Raw genomic sequence first — 24,017 nt, 5'->3', positions numbered from 1 at the left:
GTAACTATATGTTATAATTATGTGGTTCTGTCGGTGTTGGTCTTTGGTCTGTCCTGTTTTCTGTGATATCACTCCGGAGAAACATTGTATCATTTCTTAATGCATGTATGCATTTCTAAATGACAATAAAAGAGGACAGAGTGTTCTCATAATCTAATCTAATCTAATCCATGTGCCTATCTAAGAGTTTCTTAAATGCCCCTAATGTTTCTGCTTCTACTGCCACCACTGTCAGGGTGTTCCATGCCACCACACTCACCACACTCCGTGTAAAAAATCTACCTCTGACATCTCCCCTATAATTTCTCCAATCATCTTAAAATCATGTTCCCCTTGTATTAGCTATTTCCATACCGAGAAAACGAGTCTCTGGCTATCCAATCTATCTCTGCCTCTTATCATCTTGTACATCTCTATCAAGTCACCTCTCAACCTCCTTTACTCCAGAGAGAAAAGCCCTAGCTCACTCAACCTATGCTTTAGGACATGTTCTCTAATCCAGGCAGCACCCTGGTAAATTTCCTTTGCACCCTCTCTAAAGCTTCCAGCTCTTTCTTAAAATGAGGTGACCAGAACTGAATACAATATCCCAAGTGTGGTCTGAACAGGGCTTTATAGAGCTGGAAAATTACATTACAGCTCATTCCCCTGACTAATGAAGGTCAACACACCACACACCTTCTTAACAACCCCATCAGCTTGCAACAAATGACTTTCTGATACAGAACTACTGTAAAAAATGCTAAGGTCTCTTTCCCATGTAAATTGTGAGAGGGCATCAGACAACAAATTGTACTTCTATCCTTTTGCAGGTATTCTCAAGTTGGTTCATTTGGAAACTGGTTCCAAAATATTATGAGTTTATCCTTTGACTAGAATACCAGTGAATAACCTAGTGCACCATTCTTACTGTGAGACATGGAAGCTTAACTAATCGTTGAACTTCAGAAGATCAACGTCTTGTCTTGAAGATAAAGCCAGTATACTCCGTCAGTCATTGCCAACAAAAGGTAATTAACCCCTCATGCGAAGTTCAAAGTAAATTTATTATCAAAGTACATATATGTCACTATATACAACTCTAAGATTCATTTCTTGTGGGCATACTCAATAAATCCTTAATAGAATAAATGAAAGATTGCACCAATTTGGGCATCCAGCTAATGCGCATAAGACAACAGACTGTGCAAATATATTTTAAAAAGAACTAATAATAATAAATAAATAAGCAATAAATATCGAGAACATGAGTTGAAGAGTCCTTGAAAGTGAGTCCATAGACTGCGGGAATATTTCAAAGATGGGGCAAGTGAAGTTGAGTGAAGTTACGCCCTCTAGTTTAAGAGCCTGACAGTTGAGGGGTAATAACTGTTCCTGAACCTGGTGTTGTGAATTCTGAGGCTCCTGGACCTTCTTCCTGAAGGCAGAATGAGAAGAGAGCATGTATAGCGTGATGGGGTTTCCTGATAATGGATGCTGCTTTCCTGCAAAAACGTTTCATGTAGATGTGCTCAGTGGTAGGAAGGCTTGGACTGGGCCATATCCAGTACTTTTTGTAGGATTTTCTGTTCAAGGACATTGGTATTTCCATACCAAGCTGTGATGTAGCCAGTCACTGTACTCTTCATTACACATCTATAGAAGTTTGTCAATGTATTAGATGTCATGTCGAATCTTCAGAAATTCCTAAGGAAGTGCCCTGATCCTCCAATGAGCACAGGCTCATGGACCTCTGGTTTCCTCCTCCTGAAGTCAATAATCAGTTCCTTGGTCTTGTTGACATTGAGTAAAAGGTTGTTGTCATGGTATAGCCAGATTTTCAATCACCTCCTCTGATTTGACCTACAACAGTGGTGACATCAGCAAACTTGAATATGGCATTGGAGCTGTGTTTAGACACTAAGTCATAAGTATAAATGGGTAGAGCAGGGGCTAAGCACACAGCTCATGGTGCACCTGTTCTGATGGAGATTGCGCAGGAGATGTCATTGCCAATTCGAACTGACTGGGGTCTACAAGTGAGGCAATCTAGGATCCAATTGCACAAGGAGGTATTGAGGCCAAGGTCATGAATCTTATTGATTAGTTTTGAGGGGATGATGGTATCAAATGCTGAACTGTAGTCAATAAAGAGCATCCTGATATATGCACCTTTGCTGGCCAGATGTTCCAGGGTTGAGTGAAGAGCCAATGAAATGGCATCTGCTGTGGACCTGTTGTGCCAGTAGGCAAATTGGAACAGATCCAAGTCACTTCTCAGGCAGGAGTTGACATGTTGATAGAACAGAATGAGTGGCTTGTTTAGCTAGTCGATGACTGCCAACAATGTAACACGTGAAATTGTTTGCAAAATGCTGACGTAAAAAGGCACAATGCACCTACCACTCCCTGTGTAAAAAAAAATTGCTTGCACATCTCCTTTAAACTTTTCCCCTCTCACCTTAAATCTATGCCCTCAAGTATTTGACTTTTCTACTCTAGGAAAATGACTTTGGCGATCTGCCATGTCTATGCCCCTCATCGTTCTGTATACATCTATTAGGTTACACTACGGTTTCTGATGCTCCAGAGAAAACAATCTAAGTTTGTACAAGTGCTTATAACTAACACTCTATAAGTAACATCCTGTCAACAAACACTGCACCCTTATGTCTCATGGTCTTATGGTCTCTAAAGCTACAGCATCCTTTCTATGGCATAATGATAAGAAATCTACACACCATACCCCAGATGTGGTGTAACCAAAGCTTTGTGCAGTTGCAACAAGACTTCCCAACTTTTGTATTCAATGCCTTGACTGATTCTGAACTTTACTTTTAAAATCAGTACCAAAATATCCTGCATGGACATTTCTGCTACAAAAGAGACTAATTAAGATTGGAAATTTATTGTATGGCTCATTTAAGCTCAAAGTAGATTGAATTCTCATAAATCAGGAAAACAGTTAATGCATTATAGTAAATTGACATATTTTCCAGATGGCTACAGCATGGTGTTTACTTTTGAAGAAATAACTGGAAAGGTTGGATGCAAAAATGTCTATGAACCTTGAAGAAGCCCCAAATGATTGCTGAAGAGTTGTGATCTAGGACTATCGATATCCAACCAAGCGGAACAAATCCTATCTAGCGAATTGTCACCTCATTAGTCTACCCGTTGTCATCGGCAAAATGGGAAAGAATGCCGCCAATTGTACCATCAAATGGCATTTACTCACTATAAGACCAAAAGACCTTAAAATATAGGAGAAAAAGTAGACTATTCGGCCCATCAAGTCTGCTCCGCCATTCAATCAAGGCTTTACCATTAAGCAAGTGGTCCGTGGACCCCAGTTTGGGAATCCCTACCCTATAGTGTCATCTAATCATTTTCAGAGATCTATGCAGTTCAAGAAATCCATTAAATTTCCTATGTGTCAGTCCATATCAGCCTTTCTCAAATTTTTGCCCTGGAGGAACCCTTGAAATAATTTTCAGGTCTCAGGAAATCCTTGTGTACCCACAGCTAACAGTACATTAGTGTGATCAGTAAGTAGTATAATATCCCAAAAATAATTGTCAAGATTACTGGGAAGAGAATGAATTCTTAGCCAAACTTTTTGCAGCCATGCTTCATCTTCAAAACATTCAGCAAAATTTGGCCTTCCATTTTTTTGAAAGTACTCCTGCAATTCACCTTTCAGCTCAAGCACCCTGTTGAGAACTCTTCCTCTGCTTAGTCCCTGGATTTCTGTATGTAGCAGGAGACTGGTGTGCCCCTTGTCCAGATTTTCACACAGTTTTTAAAACATTCTCGAGTGAACTGGTCTTTGTTTAATAAAGTTAACCAATTTTGTAGCATCATCCAGAACTTGTTTTCATTTCATCTCCAACAGTTTTTGACATCAGCACCTCTCTGTGAAGAAGGCACTATGTTGTGACATCAGTATTTTCACAGAGAAACAAAGCCTGTCATGGAGTCGACCACTGATGGGACACCATCGGTACAGATGCCAACACAGTTCCTCCAAGACAAGCCTTTTGTTTCCAGTATGAAGAGAAAGCTTTAAATACATCTTGACCTTTGTCTCGGGCAGCTGGTTGCATCAGAAAAAGTATTCTTGAATCTCACCATCATTTACAAATCTTACAAATGCTCCAATGCTCGGAAAACACACTTCACGCTCCTTATCAGCCTACTGCCCTCCCCTCCGTGCAATGCAGCGCTCACCAATTATCATGGCCTTCCCTATCTCACGTTAAAAACTGAGAATGGACTCAACCAAATAAACACGATCCTATGGCGTACGGCCATATTGGGCTGAGGGACCACAAACGAGATATCTAGCAGGGATGCCCACCACCGTGAGCGCTAGCATCATGCATTGCGTGAAGTTAAAAAAAAGATGTTGTTTTAAAATCACTATCGCTCGTGTAATCACGTTTGAGAAACCCTGGCCTGTACTCTTTCTCCTCCCTTTCAGACCCACGGAAAGGTGTTTCATGTCCTTACCGTTCAGCTCACTGGTCGGGTTAAATAGTTCACCTTCCAAATTCTCCCACCTCCAGTACAAGCCTACTTTCAACATTCATATCAACAACAAAGAGGTAGTTTATAGCATAAGCAAGAGTAAAAGTGGGAATTTCAGAGTTTAGAGCTTTGAAGTTGGAAATAGCTCAGCAAATGAACCCAGATATTCCAAAGCATTTTTTGTGGTGAAGCAGATTACAAAAATGGGAAGTGGTGAGGAAATAGATGGATGTAAAACCAGTGGAAAAAGAAAAAATATTTGACCAGAAGCCAATATGGGTTATCAGATATGCAGGATTTTCTTCATTCTCACCTGCACTTCCCATGTCACCTTTCCATGCGACCATAAGAATTAGGGTTGGAGTTAGATTTAACATCACTAACACATGATGTGAAATTTGTTGTTCTGCAGCAGCAATATAGTGTAAGACATAAAATCTACTATTAGTTACAAAAATATCTAAATAGTGCAAAAGATGAATAACGACATAATGTTCATGCGTTCAAGGACTGTTCAGATATCTGATGATAGGGGAGAAGATGCTTTTTCTAAATTACTCAATATGTATCTTTACAATCCTGTAGGTCCTCCCTGACAGTGGAAATGAGAAGAGGGCATGTCCTAGGTGGTGAGGGTCTTTAATGATGGATGCATCCGCTTTCCTTTCATACATCTCATCATCAAGAGCAGGGACTCCCAACTTTTTTTATACCATGGACCAATGCCATTAAGTAAAGGAATTGCGGACCCCAGGATGGGAATCCCTCTGCAATGAAATAGATACTTACCTTTACTTCTGAAAGAATAACTGAAAATTCTAGACATATCCAGCAGATTGGGCAGCATAAGGTTGATGTTTCAAGTCAAAGATCTCTTGTCAGTTCTGTAAAGTTGAGTTTAGGTAAAACTTCCCATTACCTAATTTACATTAAGATCCAGTCATCCTCTAACACATATATACTACTGATAACTGACCTACACTGGCTTTTCATCCATTAACTCTTTTACTTTAAAAACTCTCATTCTTGTTTTCAGCATCAAAGCTTTATTGTGTCATAAAATAGCAAAATTGAATTGAATTGAATGATTTTTATTGTTATTATACGTAGCTACAATGAAACTCTGTTTGGCTTCCTCTCAGGCAATTAAATAAAGCGGTAGATAAAAACAAGATAGTCATAGAAAAACAGTATTAAATAGTTAAGTAGCAGAAAATAAGTTGCAGTAGCACCAGAATATCACAGTAATGCACAAAGTGCTGTTAGTACAAGTATTTGAGTCCTTGTGTGTGCATGTGTGTGCTCATAGTTTCAGTCATTGTTCTGTGGGAGTGGTGTGATGGAGGCCACAGCTCTGGGATAGAAGCTGTTCCTCAGTCTATTTGTTCTGGCTTTTAGTGTCCTGAACCTTTTGCTGGACAGCAGCGGGTCAAACAGGGAGTGGCTGGGGTGTGTGGTGTCTCTGGTTACGCTGATTGCTTTTCTCCTGAGTTTGCTGGAATAGATGGTGTCCAGTCCTGGGAGCTGCATCCTGACAATTCACTGGGCCGCCTTCACCACGCAATGCAGGTCTTGTCGCTCAGCGGCTGTGCAGCTGGCATACCACACGGTGGCGCTGTTGGTCAGGGTGGTTTCAATTGTGCTTCTGTAGAAGTTAAGCAACAGCTTTTGTGGGAGTTTGGCCTGTTCCAGCTTTCTGAGGAAGAAGAGTCTTTGTTGTGCCTTTTTTACAAGCAGCGAGGTGTTGGTGGTCCATGTCAGCTGTTTTGACAACATAACCCCAAGGAACTTTAGGTTTTCCACACTTTCCACTACCTCTCCATGTATATGGGGTGGGGGTGCGTATTCTGTCCTTTGATCTCCTGAAGTCAATGATCATCTCTTTTGTTTTACACCACTCCATCAGATGATCCACCTCAAGCCTGTAGACTGTTTCATCCTCGTCCGAGATCAGGCCAACCACTGTGGTATCGTCCACAAATTTAATGATGGAGTTGGAGGTGTAGATGGGGGTGCAGTCATGTGTGAAGAGTGTGTAGAGCATGGGGCTCAGCACACAGCCCTGCGGGGTGCCTATTTTTAAGATGAGGGTGGTGGAGGTGTGCTGACCAATTCTGACTTGCTGTGGTCGGTCTGTGAGAGAGTCCATGACCCATGAGAACAGGGAGGAACCAAGGCCAAGAGTGTTCAGTTTGCTGACCAGTTTATGGGGGATGACTGTGTTAAATGCAGAACTGAAGTCCACAAATAACGTCCTCACATAAGTGTTCGGTTCCTCTAAGTGAGTCAGAGCAATATGGAGGGCTGTTGTGATTGCATCCTCTGTGGAGTGATAGGCAAAATTTCTGCTCTCCTCCTTTTATTCCCACTTGCCTATCTAAATTTTCATTTCTACATTGGCAAGTTTTAACTCCTAACTTCTACAACCCTTCTAAAACTTTCCACCTATTTTAGTTTGAATTTCCTTACTAAAATCTACACCTTCGATCAAATGTCTGATTACATGTGAAAATACGCGATTATATGGCTTAGCAAATGTGACACTCCCGCTAAGTGTCCAAAAATATTTCTCCACGTTTAAAATGGAAATAATGTGCAAATTGTATAGACGAACGTATTGCTTGGCCATAAAAAATCCTCAGTAAAGGGCTTCTTATTGTTTTGCTCGCATTATAAAGATGAAAGCGCTTTATTTTGAAGGGAATATCACATAGATAAAAACTTCCAGTCCTGCATCTTCTCTGCATTAGACGGAAATCCTGCGTAAGGCTGCAGAACTGAATTGTGTTAGATAGGAAGTTAGTTGGGAGGTCTCTGCTGTTGAAAGGAGTTTGTAAAATTCCGATGGAAGCAACCGCTTGAAATGGCCGCCTCTCTTTCACTCTTTTAATCATTGCAACGTCTAATGAATTAAAATGTATATATTTATACTTATATCTCGAGATACATTGCAGAGACTGGAAAGATCGTTCGCTTTAAAATAAAACCCCAAGCTTCCACAATTCCGTGGGTTCATCAGTGCTACAATACTTCCTGGAACACAGCAGAATGGTCCATTATTGTAATGGCAGAGGCCTTTCTCGCACTACACCGGCACTTACTTTAAAACTGCTGTGATTTTTTAAAAAAAACTTATTATGAAAGCTTTATAAAAATGTCGCTCCTTTCACAATAAAAATGCATTTAACTAAAATTATAGTTCAATTTTCTTCACAAAGATGTGTTTTGGTGCCTACATTTGAAGCAGCAAATCGCCTGTGACCGAATCACAGGAGTTATGCCATCATTCGTGATTAATTTTCTAGAGGTAGACATGCTCTAAAGTATTCAGACACCACTGTGAGTACAAACAAGTTAAAATGCTTTGCCTTGAGTAGAGTACAGCTACATGCCAATTCAACCATGTTTTCAAAAGAACGATTTTATACAGACATCTCTGCGGTAAATCTAGTAAATAGAGCTACATTGTTGTGATCTGTTAATTGCAATCCTAGCCGAAAAACTAGATGTTCGATGTCAATTAGAGGCAGGGTATTGTGAGTGCCAATGTACTCATTTCGTCTGTAGGCTTCCATTGGAGCCGAACAAAGGCTAGAATAAACCGAATGAGAAAAAGACAATCAGTAATTTATTGCACGAAACGTGCCACGCAGAGGGAATAAAAGCTAATATGACATTTTTTAACTTTAAAATTGTCCAGCAACAATGAAGCAGAGTGAAAAAGCTTCTTTATTAAAATGTGACAGATTATTTACAGAAGCCGCCAATTGCAAATTGCTTCCTGATTGCCATGTTGGATTCCCTGCAGAGGCTGAAGAGAAAGGAGGGCAAATACCAAGGACAGCGCCTGAGTGAACAATAAACAACTCCAACTGGGCCACTAATTGACAAGGCGGGGCTCCGGATTAGAACAGTACAGTGGCTGCCGGGTTTGGGTCGAGAGCATTGCTGCAGTAGTTGGTAGTTAGAAGGACCGGTGGTTATACCTAACGCTTCGGGACAAGACATGGTTCGATAGAAAGAAGAAACGTACTATGATAAGTACAAATGGCAAACATGAGCACCTTAAAGTATTTAACAAAACATTTTACACAATCCTATCAAAATAATGAATCTAAATGACTTGTTCTAAAAATACGGTTTTAATTTTCTTTGAACATAAATATTTCTACGCATACCTTGGGTTAATTATGCTAATCACGCTACGTTATTTCTAATTAACGATTTACCCTGCTACTTTGTGATTACTCCAGCAAACATCCCCACTTCCAAAGAAAGTGGTCATGTAAAATCACAGACTGATTTTAAAAAGTACCTAATGCTTATTCGTCACAAACTGATTGTTTATAATCGATCGGAACAATTGGCTGAGCAAATTGGCAACCTCCGTAAACAGGAATATGTTTATTTAAAATAGTTGATATTAAAGGTATGCAGGTAAATGGATAGGTTCTTCTCATTTAGTCCTAAAACAAGATTTGCGGATCATTTTATTTTCAAGTATAGCATTACTGCTCACCGATGCGATATTATAATTTCGCAGAGGCGTTAAACGAAGCGAATGAATTCCTGTCAAGTCGCGTTTTGCATCCTCCTCTTTTCTGGACAGCAGGACATTCCTCAGAAAGTTTCGTCTTGGTACTGAGATCGGAACCTACACTCCATACACTCAAACTATAAATATCTCTTTTATTAATCAAAGATGCAGTTCATTCTATCAAAATAAGAAACTTTTTTTTTCCTGTTATATGTCACAGTGCACGTGAGATTGAAAACCTGATTCACTCGGAATATGATTTGGCATACTTTGTTGTGCAATTGTTTGAAAATACGAATGTTACGTCCAGTCATATATCTGAAACTGGTACAATCTCAAGCTCATACAAATATTATATTCGCACATGTGTTTAAATTGCAGCTCCGATCAACTTCTGTAAAACAACTCTTCTTCACGGCTTGTCTTCTTGTAATTGAAAAACAGAGGAAATGAGATTCCTAGGGAAAGTTATAGAACTCGCCACGTTCAACTACTTTGAAGTGGCTCATTTTACACTGTGATTCAACGCACCGAACGTGATTGATATTTTCTCCCTCTCGAAAAAGTGATCTACAAACACTGCAGATCTAAAATGTGTCATTGATTCTGTTAATTCATCCAATGATTGATAAATATATAGTTTCATGGCCTACAGTGTATGTATGAAATGTATGTATAATTTTGATTCCGCCTTTTTTGGCATTTCACAAAGGTGTTAAAGATCATGAAAAGAGTTTACAACACAACAAAAATAAATTCTAATGTAAAGGAGATGCATTTATTTCAAAAATAATATTCAAGGTACAGATTGATATGAGACATAGTGCACCTGGAGAAAATTATGATTTTAGGCCCGTGTTCCCCATAGGTCTCCACCAGTAGCTTGTTCTTCTTGTCATTGTTAGATCTGCTGTACGTTAATTGAGAAAAACTGGAAGCTGTAATCAATCAACTATCCATTTTTATTGTATCTCATATCAACCAAAGTGGCGGGGAAAAATTAGACGGAGTTTTGGTCTTTCTCGACCATTTTATTCCCCTGTAATTCTTATTGTTTACCTTTTATCCGTGTCTTCTATTCTTTGGTAGAGATTTGACCAAAGACGAATCACTTGAGGGGTTGCTGAGGCATGATTTAAGACATAGATTCGGATCGCTGATCTAAAGCAGGATTGTTTTAAGTTGGACAATTTGAAACTACCACTACTATTAGTGTCATCTACTGGGGAAATTGGTGTACAATAATGGGTGAAGTGAATGTAAGGCATTCTGTAATTCCAGTCAGATATGGCCTGTCAGCTATTAGCGAAACAGGCGAGATTTGTGCTTACAGTGTCTATAAACAGCTTTTTTTGTGCCTTTAATAAATTCACAGATATTTATTATTTGAGTTTATATTTCCCAACTGTCTTGGTTAATTCAAAATCATATCTCCAACAGGCTGCCTGCCCAGTTACTCAACCATTTTTTATACCCATTGACTCCATGATTAACCTTACGGAACGCACTCTCACAAATAACAACTAAAATGATACTATAAAGTCCCCACGAATTAACCAATTTTTAACTGCTAATGATTGCTCCATCTTACTCTGTCTATACTGAAATAAATATTAAAAACTTAAACTTCAATATGTATGTATAATTTTGGAAACTGGCCGGAGCAGGAAATGAAGGTCAAGCACAAAATTAATAATGGATACCCTGAACCTTCTGCTCAATCTCTGCCCCGTTCTTACCACATACAGCCACACTAAATTATGAAATAAAGTTACAACCGATGCTCATTTTTTAAACTGTTACATTGACTCTCAAATGTTATGTCGGAAACTACACTTGTAGAGGATAACATTTTATTCTAGTATGGTCAGGGCGTAATCATGCCAAATGTAGGCAGCTTTGCTGTATTAATATCTAATTATTATTTATACAGATAACACTTACTGAACTATCTCGTTAGGATGCAAGTATTGAATGTTTTATTGGGACAATGTTGGCTTAAGAAATCTAGCATTTCAATTTTACACAACAATGTAGTTTTAAATTGTATATAGCTTATAAATTTTCTCTATCTAATATCTGGCTGCTTAGAGGAGAGCTGTATGCGCCAAGATATGATGCAGATGACAGTTGTAGCCCTTGTTATCAAATCACTGTGGAACAAGGTCTTCCCATGTCTGTGCAGCTTTCGATGCGTTACTAAAACTCTGTTCTCTGATTTGATCCTATAAATTACAGAATTATGACATTGTAGGCAAACAGTTCTAGTTTCAAAGCTAATAACAACTGAAGTTTATGCAAGCTAATATTGGTACTGTATATCGTTTGAAGTTGGGAGAAAAGATAATTAGAATGTTACGTCATAAATGTGATACATCGCTCATACAGTATACAGCACGAGAACAGGGCAGACTGAACATTTCTAAAGAATTTTAACTATATGATATCAAGGCAACAAAACATTTTTTTGATATTTCGATAATATATTCCATTTAACATGATGCTTATTGTTAACAATAGTTATGTAAAGAAAATTGGCGAACTTTTATCAAAAAGTTGAGATCTTTACCAGCTGTAAACTGGCTGTGACGTTCCGCGTTATATAATTCGCTTGTAAATTCAAGTTGAAACACGATGTTTTTAACATATACTGTTGAGCATAATATATTTGCCGAAATAGACAGACCTAGACAGATCATTACAGTGTGTAACTTGACCCTAGCGCAATTTGGATACATCGAAGATTTTTTATATCATTATATTCTCTTCCTCAAACTGCAGTGTTCTGTAAAGGTTAGTATATGTATCAGCAAATTTAGTAACTTCATTTACATTTAACATTGTTGTTACAGCAGTAAAAAAGTTATTGATTTACGGTTCCTCACGATTTACAAATGGTCTATTTTATTTATCAGCTGTCTTTAAAAAAAATCCCTTGCAGATTAAAGACGAATCACGCGAATTTAGTATCAATCTACATTCATGGCTCTGAAATAGTCTTATTGAATGAATAAGTACGTTGAAAATGTCCATATTTCTTTGCATTCTATGTAGTACGATTCATCCAAATATAACAAGCGTGGACTCTACTATTAATATAATTAGATTGGAAGGAAGCATTGGCAGTTCAACAGATATGAATATGGTATGTTGTCTATATAGGAATTTTCTACTTGTTGTGTGACACAGCGTTTCCTCTGTAGTGCTGCATTTCAATACCCAACTCCCATCAGCGTACTTTATGAGATTATACAGTAAGATAAACAGCGTTGTTCATATTCCGTTCAGGGTGCCTGAGGAAAAAACAAATAGAATTATGCATATGTTGCCTATTGAATACAATCTCCGGACAGAATGCGGAAAAGTATGTATCCAAATAATACATGTTATAGGTTAAAACTTAATTCCAAAACGTTGTAATAATAACTAATCTAAAATGAATTTCATATTATAATAAAAAGAAGTTGCATAGGCTACATAAGTTGCATGACATAGAGCATATTCAAATTAATTCACCTATTTTCATATAATATTAATGCTTGAATGCAGTATATTCACGTTGGTAATTTAAAAAAAACATGCAAATTGTCATCTTGCTCTACGGTAATTTTTAGTAAGGAACGGACAATATCTGCAACTAGCGACTCTAAGTAAAAACGGAATCAGAATCAGAATCAGGTTTAATATCACCGACATATGTCGTGAAATTTGTTAACTTTGCCGCAGCAGTACAATGCAATACATGATAAATATAGAAAAAAACTCAATTACAGTAATTATATATGATTATTAAATAGTTAAGTTAAAATAAATGGTTCAAAAACAGAAATAAAAAATAAATCTGCTGCCGTGATTTCTTTAAAAGATTTAAAGTTTAAGCAATCAATAATATGATGCCTTGACAATGACCACTGGGACATTGAGTTCATTTATTTGCACATTATTTCATATTATTCCTTTTCATATCTATGTACAAAACAGAATCAAAATAATTTGATAAGTAGATGCAGCAAAATCGAACAGATTTATTTTTAAAATGTAAAAACAAGTTAAAGGGGAGAAAGAAAGGAAATATTCATGTGAGCTTAGTCTGTAGATTTTGCTGCCTTCCCACGTAAAGGGTGATAATATTAAATCTAACACAAGTTATGTTAACTGAGATGGCAATGGAAAAAGACAGAGATAACTCACACACACAAAATAAAGGTGGTCTAGGAAATCATTTGTTAGAACAGAGCTGTAGCAGACCAAATTTAATGTTCTCAAATACAATATATAGAAAATTGGTTAGAGAAATTCACATTAGCAAAAGGGGATTGAAAAGGAGAATATGGAATTGGGCATTACTAGTTTCAACTTCTGAATTATACAAAGAAGCAATTAAATAGACAACTGATTGTCAAGATGTAACAAATCCATATTTTTAAAGAGGCTGTGCATTTTAGGCCAAACTCTAACGTTCAAATCATATCAACGCCCCTTTCGTTCCCATCCCCAACCCCCAAGAAAATTGAATATCGAACAGGTGCAAAGTCTAACAACCAGGCATCTCACCTCAGGGAATTGTGTGCTGATATTATACTGATATTATATTGAACGTCGGATGTAATGTTTCCCAAAGTAGTCTAATAGGGATCCTGGCTTTGTAAATTCTATAAATATTAAAGTGTTATAAATCAGCATAGAGTAGGACAGGGGAATCAGAGCAGTTTAAATAAATAGAAATTATCTGCAAATTAAATAACACTTTATTGTGCAAACAATGACAATTATTTTGGAATAATTTTCTAGTTAAAATAAAGATATCGAAATTTGAAATATAGGTTATTTCTATAACAACAGATTCATGCACTAGTGATGTGAGTAGTGGTCATTCGGAGTCTTTGAATCCCTTGCATGTTCGTAAAGTACTTATATCTGAATCTAAAATTAGGCAGGACTTAGTTGGTTATGGGTGTTTTGGGGTTAACCAGCAACACAGATCAGTGTTGGTCAGATGTTGCCCGAAGTTAAAGAAATTACCTTATGTGCTTCAGCTTTCTAGGTCAGATATCTGGCAAAGATATTTCACTCAGGCATGCATAAATAAATCTTCTGAATAAGATACCCTTGAATCTGTTCATATTCAGTGGTTGAGGATACTCAAAGCGGAGAACCAGCATTCAAGAGATATGGAGCTAAGCCCTTTAGTTCTTATATGCTAACTTTTAGTTTTCAATATATGAGATTTATTTTTCATTTAATGCTGTAATTTGTGGCATTGGAATGTTGTGCAGAATCTATTTAATTCAAGTTTAATTTATTCTTTTTTAAATGGGAGCGAACTGTAAGTAAAAAATAAAGAGATGCTAATGCAGTTTTATAATTCAAACGCAACGTATTAGATTCATACACTGTGTTACACACCCACTTTGCATTATATGCGTAAGTAAAAAGAAGTGGCACTTTTACCTTGAAGCGTAACCTCACTATCAATGGATATCCACGCAAGAAGAGAAAAGCGCTTCCGAGTTTTAGAGATGTGTTTTATAAGCAATAAAATGAACGCTTTAGATATTAATATATTATCCCATAATAATTTAGACAAAATTTATAATCACTTGTTAATATAAAGTTTTTCAGGGTGCTATCCCTAAATTCACTTCCGTTACAATGTTACCAAATTGTCTCCATCTTAATCACAACATTTGAAACCTTTAGAACAATACGCTTGTCAATTCAATTCAATTTCTTTGACTCAAAATCAGCCAACATCCAGGCTATATCAGAAAACATCAAGTGAGGTCATCAAATTTTGCGAAAAGAATTTAAAACAGTTAAGCTGGAAACAACAGCGGAACTTAAAAAAAACAAACTGAGTTGTAAAATATTTTCATTTAAGGAAACGTGCTCACCCATTCTGTCGTACGCTTGCCTTTCTCTCGTTTTCCTTCTCTTTTGTTATGCATGGTTCAATGCTGTCTGAACCCTAGCCTTTTGCTTTGCTTGCCTCTTGCGGATTCAAAAATGATGGCTGGTAAATCTTTTGTAAGCTCCTCGTTAGCCAATACAACTTCACAAAATACTTAGAGCGCCCTTTGTCCTCCAAGGACTCGAGATCCCATCATTAGCGTTTATTACTCAGGGAAGTTTGACAATGTAATTGACTGCTTACAAGACTTTTTCATTCATTCCCGCCGAGGTCCACCCCACGCTTGAATAGAAACGGAAATATTCAAATATTTCCCTTGCTCGTGTACAAAAGAGAATAAGATGTTTCACATCTCTCCCAATCACGTCAAAGCACAATATTTTCTGTCTCTTTTACCGATCGAGAAAACAACAATTGCGCTTTTAGGTAATATTGTTCTTTTACATAATTCGCAAATGCCAAATACAGGCAACAAATGTGAAATATTGCTCGGGAATTTTATGTTCCTTCTGTTCTTAGTAAAGTAGAAACAAGCACATAATTCCAATGTCCCGTGTTATTTAGTACACCGTTGCTATGTTTGGAAACTACTTGTTATTCATTTGTTAATCAGCGGAATGCCTCCAGAGCATGAGTCCCATTATGTTGCTACCTAAATCTTCCATGACCCTGTCAATTTCATGATCACATGTAGATAATGTCACTGTAAAACGCTTACTTCGTGTTAAAGGTTTCACGAGAACCCAAATTTTATATCTCTTAAGAAAACTCTACGTAATTGAATGAACCGTAGATTAGAATGTAATTTATAGATGTTATGCAACCAAACAACTAATTATTTAAGAGCGGTTTTTTTCTAAATATAACCCCTGAATATTAATTGGAAATTGTTCTTTTTATGTTCATCTTTTGCTTTACAGCCTGCCAGTAAACCAGCTGAAGGTTCATGAAATCATTCAATATGTTCATTCGAATGGTATGAAACGTCATTCAGTATGATTCCGTGCACATCTACAGATTTAAAGGACGTTTGTCTTCCGAGGTAAACACGAGAACAAAATTTAGGTGCTGATTTTTTTTTAATTGATTAAATAGATTGCATTATCCTAAAAAGACCGCAACTTCTCGCCAGTTCTTTTGTGCCATCCTGAATGCTGGTGGAAAATCTTTCTCTCGCAAGGCTGATCGGGTGATTTCTGTCTTGTCAAGTCTTGTCAGTATCACCACCCAATACAATGAATACAACTAAACTTCATACCATACATATATCGAATGTTCCATCTTCACTCCATTAATATACAAACGGTAGTTTAAAAATAAAAATGACCATACTGGAGTTAATTATTGAATAACCACATGAGCTCGATTTGAATTATAAGCAGTACATAGATACATTTTATTTTATCTTGAAGGGTTAAGTCTACCATTCTTGGTCTGAGCCTAAACAACCGGCAGAATGATAATGATAAATTATCCTCATCAAGTTACCTATAAAAAGCATTTTGATGAAATCCTTAATGGATGAATGAAATGACATGCAGTGAATGAGATCTATTTTCTCTATGACCCTTTCAAAATGAGAAATCTACAGAAAGTTGCTTTAAATAAATAATAGCTTTCAAAAAGTATGGATAATGAATTGCAATAGCAAGTTATGTTTTCAGAGTCCATTCCTAAAAGTTCCAGTATATAAAATTCTATTCTGTGCATTAAAATGTTAGAAACCGAAGTGTACACCTGTCGTGAACAATCCGTTTTGGCTAAATCTTTACCTGGAATGAAACAGCTCATATTCAGCAGTTGCGAACCTGGTTTGGCTGATTTTAGCCGCCATTCCTTGCCCTGATCACAATAAAATCTCCGTTCATAAGAACCCACAATAACACCAACATCGCTTAACAATTCATAAATTTGTACTTCGCTTCAAAGATAATTCACCAAAAATTTACTCCTAAATTGAAAAAAAACGCATCTTTGTCATCTGCATCTTATATCTACGTCTCTATGCGATGTCGTATATCAACAAACCAACATCTAATTTCTGGTTTAAAATTAACCATAGGTGGAAGGAATGAAAGCATTAGTCAGCATCCTGTCACTGGAATGGTGTTTATTGTAAGTAGTGTTCGTGTAAAATCTAGTGTGATCGCTAGCGTCTGTACAAAGACACTGACACGCCAAAGGCAAAGTTCTTAGCAGATAAGCACGAAGCAGCACAGGTCTTTAAATTGGATTATTATCTTAGCAATGTCCTCTGACGCATTGCAGATTTCACGCTAGCTTTTATAGAATGAGTAGGAATTACCAATAATCGAAAATGATGGATGGTTTAAGATTCTGCTTTGTGTTTCAGTAATATGTATTCGGTAAATATTTTTCACTTTGACCAATCGAGACCGAGACGCGCTCGTTTGTGTATTAAATTTGAAGAATTAAAGAGCACTCGCTCCTTGTTAGTGCATAACGCACGTGTGTATTTTACAGTATATGGCGCCCTCTTTATCTTTAAATTGAAGAGAGCCTCCGCGCTTTATCGTATGCAACATAGAAAGTTGCAAGTGTTGGAAATCTGAAATAAAAACAGAACATGTGGAAATACTCATCTGTGTATTGTGGCGGCATCTCTTGAGAACTGCCGCCCAACCTGCCGAATGTTTCCAACATTTCCTGTTTTTATTTCTGTTTAGTTAATTTCAGCCCTTGGCCAAACACTTCACGAAATGCTAACTGTTAGCGACGTAAAAATAAAGCCCTGTACAATTCTCCGCACCAATATTTGTCTTAAACTGACTAAAGCATTTGCTCCTGTGGAGAAAATAAGCACAATTTCTTCTTAGGTTCTACAGTCCATTCCAAAAACGATTAAAACAAATTAATTGATAATCAGGTTTTTAAAGAAAATAAACAGGGAATGTATCTATTCGCGTCCTTATGATCAATACAAGTTTCAATTATAAAGCCCAAACTGTTATAATAAGGTATAATATATAGCTAATCACAAACTGAACAGCGCGGTCTTCCGATTTGCCAATAAGCGTAGAGGTACATAGTCAAGATATATCGTTCTGCTATAGTTCTTAAGTGTTCAACAGCAGACAAGAAATCAAGTTACACTGAAATTAATTTCCTAATGGGAAAACACAAATGAAAACAGATGCGGCAAGCAAATAGAACACAGCCCAAACGGTTGAAGTGTTAAATTGTCTAATACCAATCGACCTACGTTTTAAGGATTCCCCCCACCCCACCCCCCGCAAGCGAGACGCTTGGCTTTCTCTCATATTATAGGATTAAATGATTCTTTCTAATTTAGTTGATTCAAGTAAAATTAATCGAAATGTTTAAGTAAAACATTATAGAATGTAAATTTGTATTTGCAAACACAGAAAATAAAACTGAAGATTCAGATAAAAAGTCTGTCATTATATATTTTATTTTCTTTCAAATTGTAGATCCACTAGCTAACATACAACATTCTACAAATATTCTTTGCACAAAGAAACAAATAATTTTAAAATACTAACAACGCAACCTTTTTTAAATAGATAAACATATGTTTATATGTATGTGTGTATATATATATCTATATATATATATAACTTTAAAGTAAAGTAAAAATATAACACCGATTTTCAACATGAAATACCCACGAAGGTACAGGGCAGGTGCTCAAAATGTTGCAGCTTGACAGATTTTTTGAGGCACCATTTCGGTATTTCTCTCTCTCTCTCTCTCTCTCTCTCTCTCTCTCCCAATTTCTTTATATATATATATATATATATATATATACTGTGTATATATCCTTTCAATAAAGGCAATAACAAGTTTTTTAAGACCATAGTCGTTAAGTCTGCTGCCTCATAGCATAACAGTCGTTTTTTAAAAGACCAATGCAAGCATGTGGCGATTCTGATTATTGGCAGTCTTTGCCCAATTGAAATGTGCAGGAATTCGGAGGCACTCTCAGGTTGCGGGCATTCTCTCTCTCTCTCTCCCTCTCTCAGATGTCACAGTCACTATCGCTCGATGTGATGGAGATCGCCAAAGTCGCTGATTTGTTCCTCCCCGAGACGCTGCAGAGACTGATGGCGGGACTTGAGGCGGCCACCAGTGGTTCCACGGCGGCGTCTTTCTCGTTCAAGGAGCGCACGGTTGCCTGCGACAAAATCTGCTGCTGCAGCCTGCCCCCGCGAGGGAAAAGAACACAGCGAGGAATTATACAGCAATCTCAAAGTAGTAACAATATACATTGACACACTACCGCACTTCAATATTGGGACCTAATAACACATCCAAGGAACACCTTTAAGATTTGTAAAAGGCGAGTTGAACAATAAAAAAAATCAAGATTATTCCTTTAAAACATGCTGGCATTTTTTAAAAACACGCACACAGAATCAGATAAAACATTGAAATCCCAGAAATATGTGTAAACGTCAGAAAGATTCATTTAGTAGTATTGCACGCTTATATTTTGTATCGCCCAAATACTCCTGTGACCCGTTTTATAAGGAAATCTGAGTGCTTATTTGAAAATGAACCTACTCAAACTAATTTACGCAGTTACTGCGCGAACTATATATAACATGAAGTATTATCTTGCGACAGATATGGTTTATGAGTTCGCTTTACCCGTCAGTTTTAAGCACTCACAGGTATGCATCAATAGATCAGTGAATTCCATTTTCAACCTCTGCAGTAAAGCGCTGCAAAGTTTTATTTTTTCTAAAACAGGGTTTCAAATTATATGCGTAATTAAAATTGGGATAACTTTAAGTAAAATCAAACAATAATTTTTAAAAAAATTACTTTCGTACATTACTAGATTTATTGTTGCTGCATTTGTCAGAATGGTTGATCCACATAGATATTTATCCAATGCATATACACAGGTACTGTATTTAAGGAGCTCATACAGTATGCACTCACCTATTTTTAGCGGCGGCTGCTCTGTCTCTTTGCCTTCGATTCTTAAACCAGTTACCCACTTGTGTTGGTGTAAGTCCAGTTGCTTGAGCAAGCTCTCGTTTTTTGCTGGGATTCGGATAGGGGTCTTGCAGGTACCACTCTCTCAACAAATGCCTCGTCCTCTCTTTGAAGCAGTGAGTCTTTTGTTCTCCGTCCCAGATGGTTCTGGGTAGGGGGAACTTCTTTCTCACCCTGTATTTGTCCACTGGTCCCAAGGGGCGACCTCTTAATTTCTCTGCTTCCTGGTAATGTGCTTCTAGCCAAAGGGCCTGCAACTTGCCGTGTGACTCCTTGGTGAATTTGTGATTCTCCAGAACATGGTACAGCTCTCTGAAGTTGCCCGTGTGGAAAGCGACGATAGCCCGTGCTCTGAGTACGGACTCGTTTTTGTTGAGTGCTTCACATGCTGCTGGGGCCACTGGCAGCGACCAGAGGAAGCGACCGAGGCGCTCTATGTCTCCGCTCTCCTCTAGTGTCTCACAAACCCCCGCCACCTGCTGAGGGCTGAAATTCAGAATTGGCAGCTGGAACATTGACTTTTCTTTAAGACGAAGCGAAATAAATGTAAACCCAAATTACGGTACGAACTCCAATGGGCAAAACAAGCAGCCAATGCGTTTTAGTTAGATTCCCATACGCCAGACATGAACTTGGTGCTTCAAGTGACAGGGTTAGCAGTTGATCCTTTGCGGTTGCGATGATGAGATGCTGTTAAAAGCCGAAGAAAAAAAGGATTCAGCCCACGTCTGATTTTCTATTGGACTTGGCAGATTCAGTGCCTGGTTGCCATGGCTGCCTGTCAATCACTGTCAAGTTTGCCAATCAACCAGAAGTAAGAGTCTGAATTTTACCACCTCCAAATAAACAGTACTTTTCTTGAAAAAGCAAGCATGCTGACTTTTGTTTCTATATTTGATAAACCTAACAAAACACAAGCAATGAAAAATTAATGGTACGGATAAAACAAAAACACTTCCACGGGTAAAAGGGAAAGGAACTTGATATAAAGCCATTCGTAAAACACAATGCAGTCGATTCGGGATGTAAGATTCACATATCGCTTAGATTGAAAATTTGTAGGTGGACCAGTTTGAAATATTAATTCACGTGGCAAAATTCAACTCTCCAGTGTTTGTTCAGTAAGTATATTTGTTTTCTACTTGTAATAATACGTATTGTGCAAAATCCAAAGGTGTGAAATAATACGGCGATTTGGTCAATTCTCTAGTCTCCATGTCATTAGCATTATCTATATGTACAATTGTTACAAAGTATTCCAAAACATCTCAAATAGCATTTAGAATTAAGCATAGTGGGACATTTTCATCAAACTGGCGAGCTATATATTATCTCATTTAACTTATAGCCCGCATTATTGTAATTATACTGTTATATACCGTAAACTTGAAAACTTAATATATCATTATCTTAAAGATAAACAATTAAGTTCAAAGTAATACATGCCTAATGATGTTCATATCCACGACGTGAAAAAATCCGATGGTTTTATAGCCTATTTAAAATGATCTGATGTATTTTGAACCGTTCCTGTCCTTGCGTGTCTCTAAAGGTACACCTTCCTTTAAACACCTTGACCTTTAATAATAAAAAGTTTTTAAAAATCTCAAAATGGTGTAAACTGTTCAAAATAATCTTCGCCACAGCTTCCAAAATTCCGAATAATGTTATTGTCTTCAATCAGAATGCGTCGCTTTTGCATTTAGACAACTGTCTCATTGAAATTAAGAACCATTTCACGCGCATTTATATTATTTTAACATCTCTACTGAGTTGACTTTTAAAGATATCCAATGCAGCTATTTCGAGTGAATTCCAAGAGGGTTGGGAATGCCCTCTGTGCATTACGCTGTAGCGTAAACCAATATGCAGCGTTGGCGCAGGGACACCCGAAGCCTCGTCTGACAACAGCTAATTCAGTTGGAACAAATGCTCATAATTTCAATGAAGCTATAGTTGAAAAATGATGCGTCTAACATGCCGAAATGGTGAAATGGCATTGGATTTAAAATAATGGATTCAAAAAAGGATATTTATGGCCCGCGCTCTCACGTATTAAAGGATATTTCTTTCGATTGAAAATACCCAGTCCCGATAATTATACAATCACCTCCTCTTTCTCATTTCGTTACCATTTGACAAGCAAACATTTTTCTACATTGAATCTGGTATGGTAGTAAAAATGGTTTATACAATTGTCTTCTGTAAGATTTTCATTGCAATTAGTTCAATGGGGTTATGTCGATCTATGCCACACTGCATCTAATGCTATTTAGAAGGAAGCCGCAATAAGGCATTGAAGACCCGACCCGCTTAAATTGTGATCTTGTCTTGAATCGTGTAACTCTGGCAAGATATTTTATATCCATCAAGGGATGTATATGATAAATATTATTTGCTCTTGTCATTCATCTTAGATTTGCTCAGAATACAATAGGCAATCTGTGATCATTCCAAGCATAGATGATTATATTGAGAATTGCTGATATTACTGAGCCAATCTGCGCTAGTAAATGGCGTACCACTTCTTTGCATTGTTTACATTATCTCTAGATTTGCAACGACGGCAGCATCAGCCAAGCAAATAAAACGCTCTCTGTATAAACTTGTCACAAGACATCTATTTCATAAGACATAATACTGTACGTGCGAGTGCGGGCCAGATTTTGCCAGAAAGCTTGTAGCGACACAGCAGCTCAATATAAACGTTTATTTTTGCGAGAAGAAAGATATTCCAAATTGCTGAACAGAAAGGGGCACGTTGATATGTGTCAATGCTCATCTGATTAGCTGAATGTATTTAAGGTAAGGATTAGTTAAAGACACGTGAATGATATAGTACATCATTTATATTCAAGTGACCACAATTGGATAGATATAATCTTTCTGGTCTAGTTATTCGAAACCACTGCGCCCATGCTCATTCACCTGTACATATAGCTATCAATCGTACCGCGTAATTATAAAATAAGTACAAAGGCGATTATTTAATGAAAACATGTATTTATAATGTTAACACTTCTCAATGTGGGGCAGAATGCCGTTATTCTTAATTGATAACGCTCCAGAGGAAATCTGAGTGGCGCTCTGATCTGTAACATTCAAGGCAGCGTTGTATATATTATGTGTTTCTTTCTTCTCAATAGATTTGTAATACATAACTTGATAAGTTTGTGAAATCTACGTGGATCAGTATACTTTATGCGTATTAAATGCCGCTGGTAAAAAAAAACTTGCATTGTTTCAGTGTGGGGGAGAGAAATGGTTCAAATGCATAGACATAATTTACACTCTAAATTTTGCATCTGGCAGTTCACCTCAAAAATTAACTTATGAAGATTCTGCTCTATCTATTAATAACATAGCAACGAGGTAGGCTATTAATAGATAGAACACACAATACTTTATTGATTTGTGTGGAAATGTGCATTGATTGCTGTAGCTCCAACCTCATGGGGATAAATAACTTACTTATGCATGTGGATTTACCTAGGATGCCAGCAATGTATCTGATATTCCCTATTTTATAAAGAATTAATTATTTTACACATTAGTATAGTAGGATAAAAGTTTTTACTCTTGTGACAATGCAATGTTAATACAATTGAAAATACCCAGGACTTTGCCAGAGATGGCATCATGTTTCTAATCATTAATAGTCTATATAGATTGCATTGTTTGTATTCAATCTCAGTATTTGAGTATCATTGGTAACTCCAGCGTTTCTTGCTCATATTTATCTGCTCTAACAACTGAATTTCTTGTGTGCTATTTTAGGTAGTTAAGAGTTAATTAATTAGAGTTATATGTATGCCAGAGCTAATTAGAACAAATTCTTCAAAGGGTATCAGTTAACCAAGCTGTGTGGTTACAACAATCCAACTGCATCATTGTCAATTTTGCTGTTATTTTTCTTTTAAGATCTTTTAAAACTCAATTCAAATTCCCAAAATTAACACCTTTTTTTATGTTTTTGTCAGCAGACTAATTAGATTAGGAAAACATCACCTTCTATTAGGACTTACAAGAAGAAGAGAGCAGGTTTTATAATACCTATGAAATAATCTGAGGTAT

General features: G+C 37.1%; 1 protein-coding gene across 1 annotated transcript; it reads right to left on the bottom strand.

The window, feature by feature from the left end:
* Positions 1 to 18,957: 18,957 nt before the first annotated feature.
* Positions 18,958 to 20,458, bottom strand: six6a (SIX homeobox 6a). Its single transcript, XM_072238482.1, has 2 exons — positions 19,887 to 20,458; positions 18,958 to 19,138 (listed from the first exon to the last, which is right to left on the bottom strand). Exons 1-2 carry the CDS (start codon positions 20,456 to 20,458, stop codon positions 18,958 to 18,960), a joined length of 753 nt encoding a protein of 250 aa, XP_072094583.1.
* Positions 20,459 to 24,017: the final 3,559 nt, after the last annotated feature.

Source organism: Mobula birostris, chromosome 1, assembly GCF_030028105.1.
Source record: "Mobula birostris isolate sMobBir1 chromosome 1, sMobBir1.hap1, whole genome shotgun sequence".
Taxonomy (NCBI): Eukaryota; Metazoa; Chordata; class Chondrichthyes; order Myliobatiformes; family Myliobatidae; genus Mobula; species Mobula birostris.
Note: the sequence above shows the minus strand (reverse complement) of the source record. Positions and strands in the feature narration are given on the sequence as shown.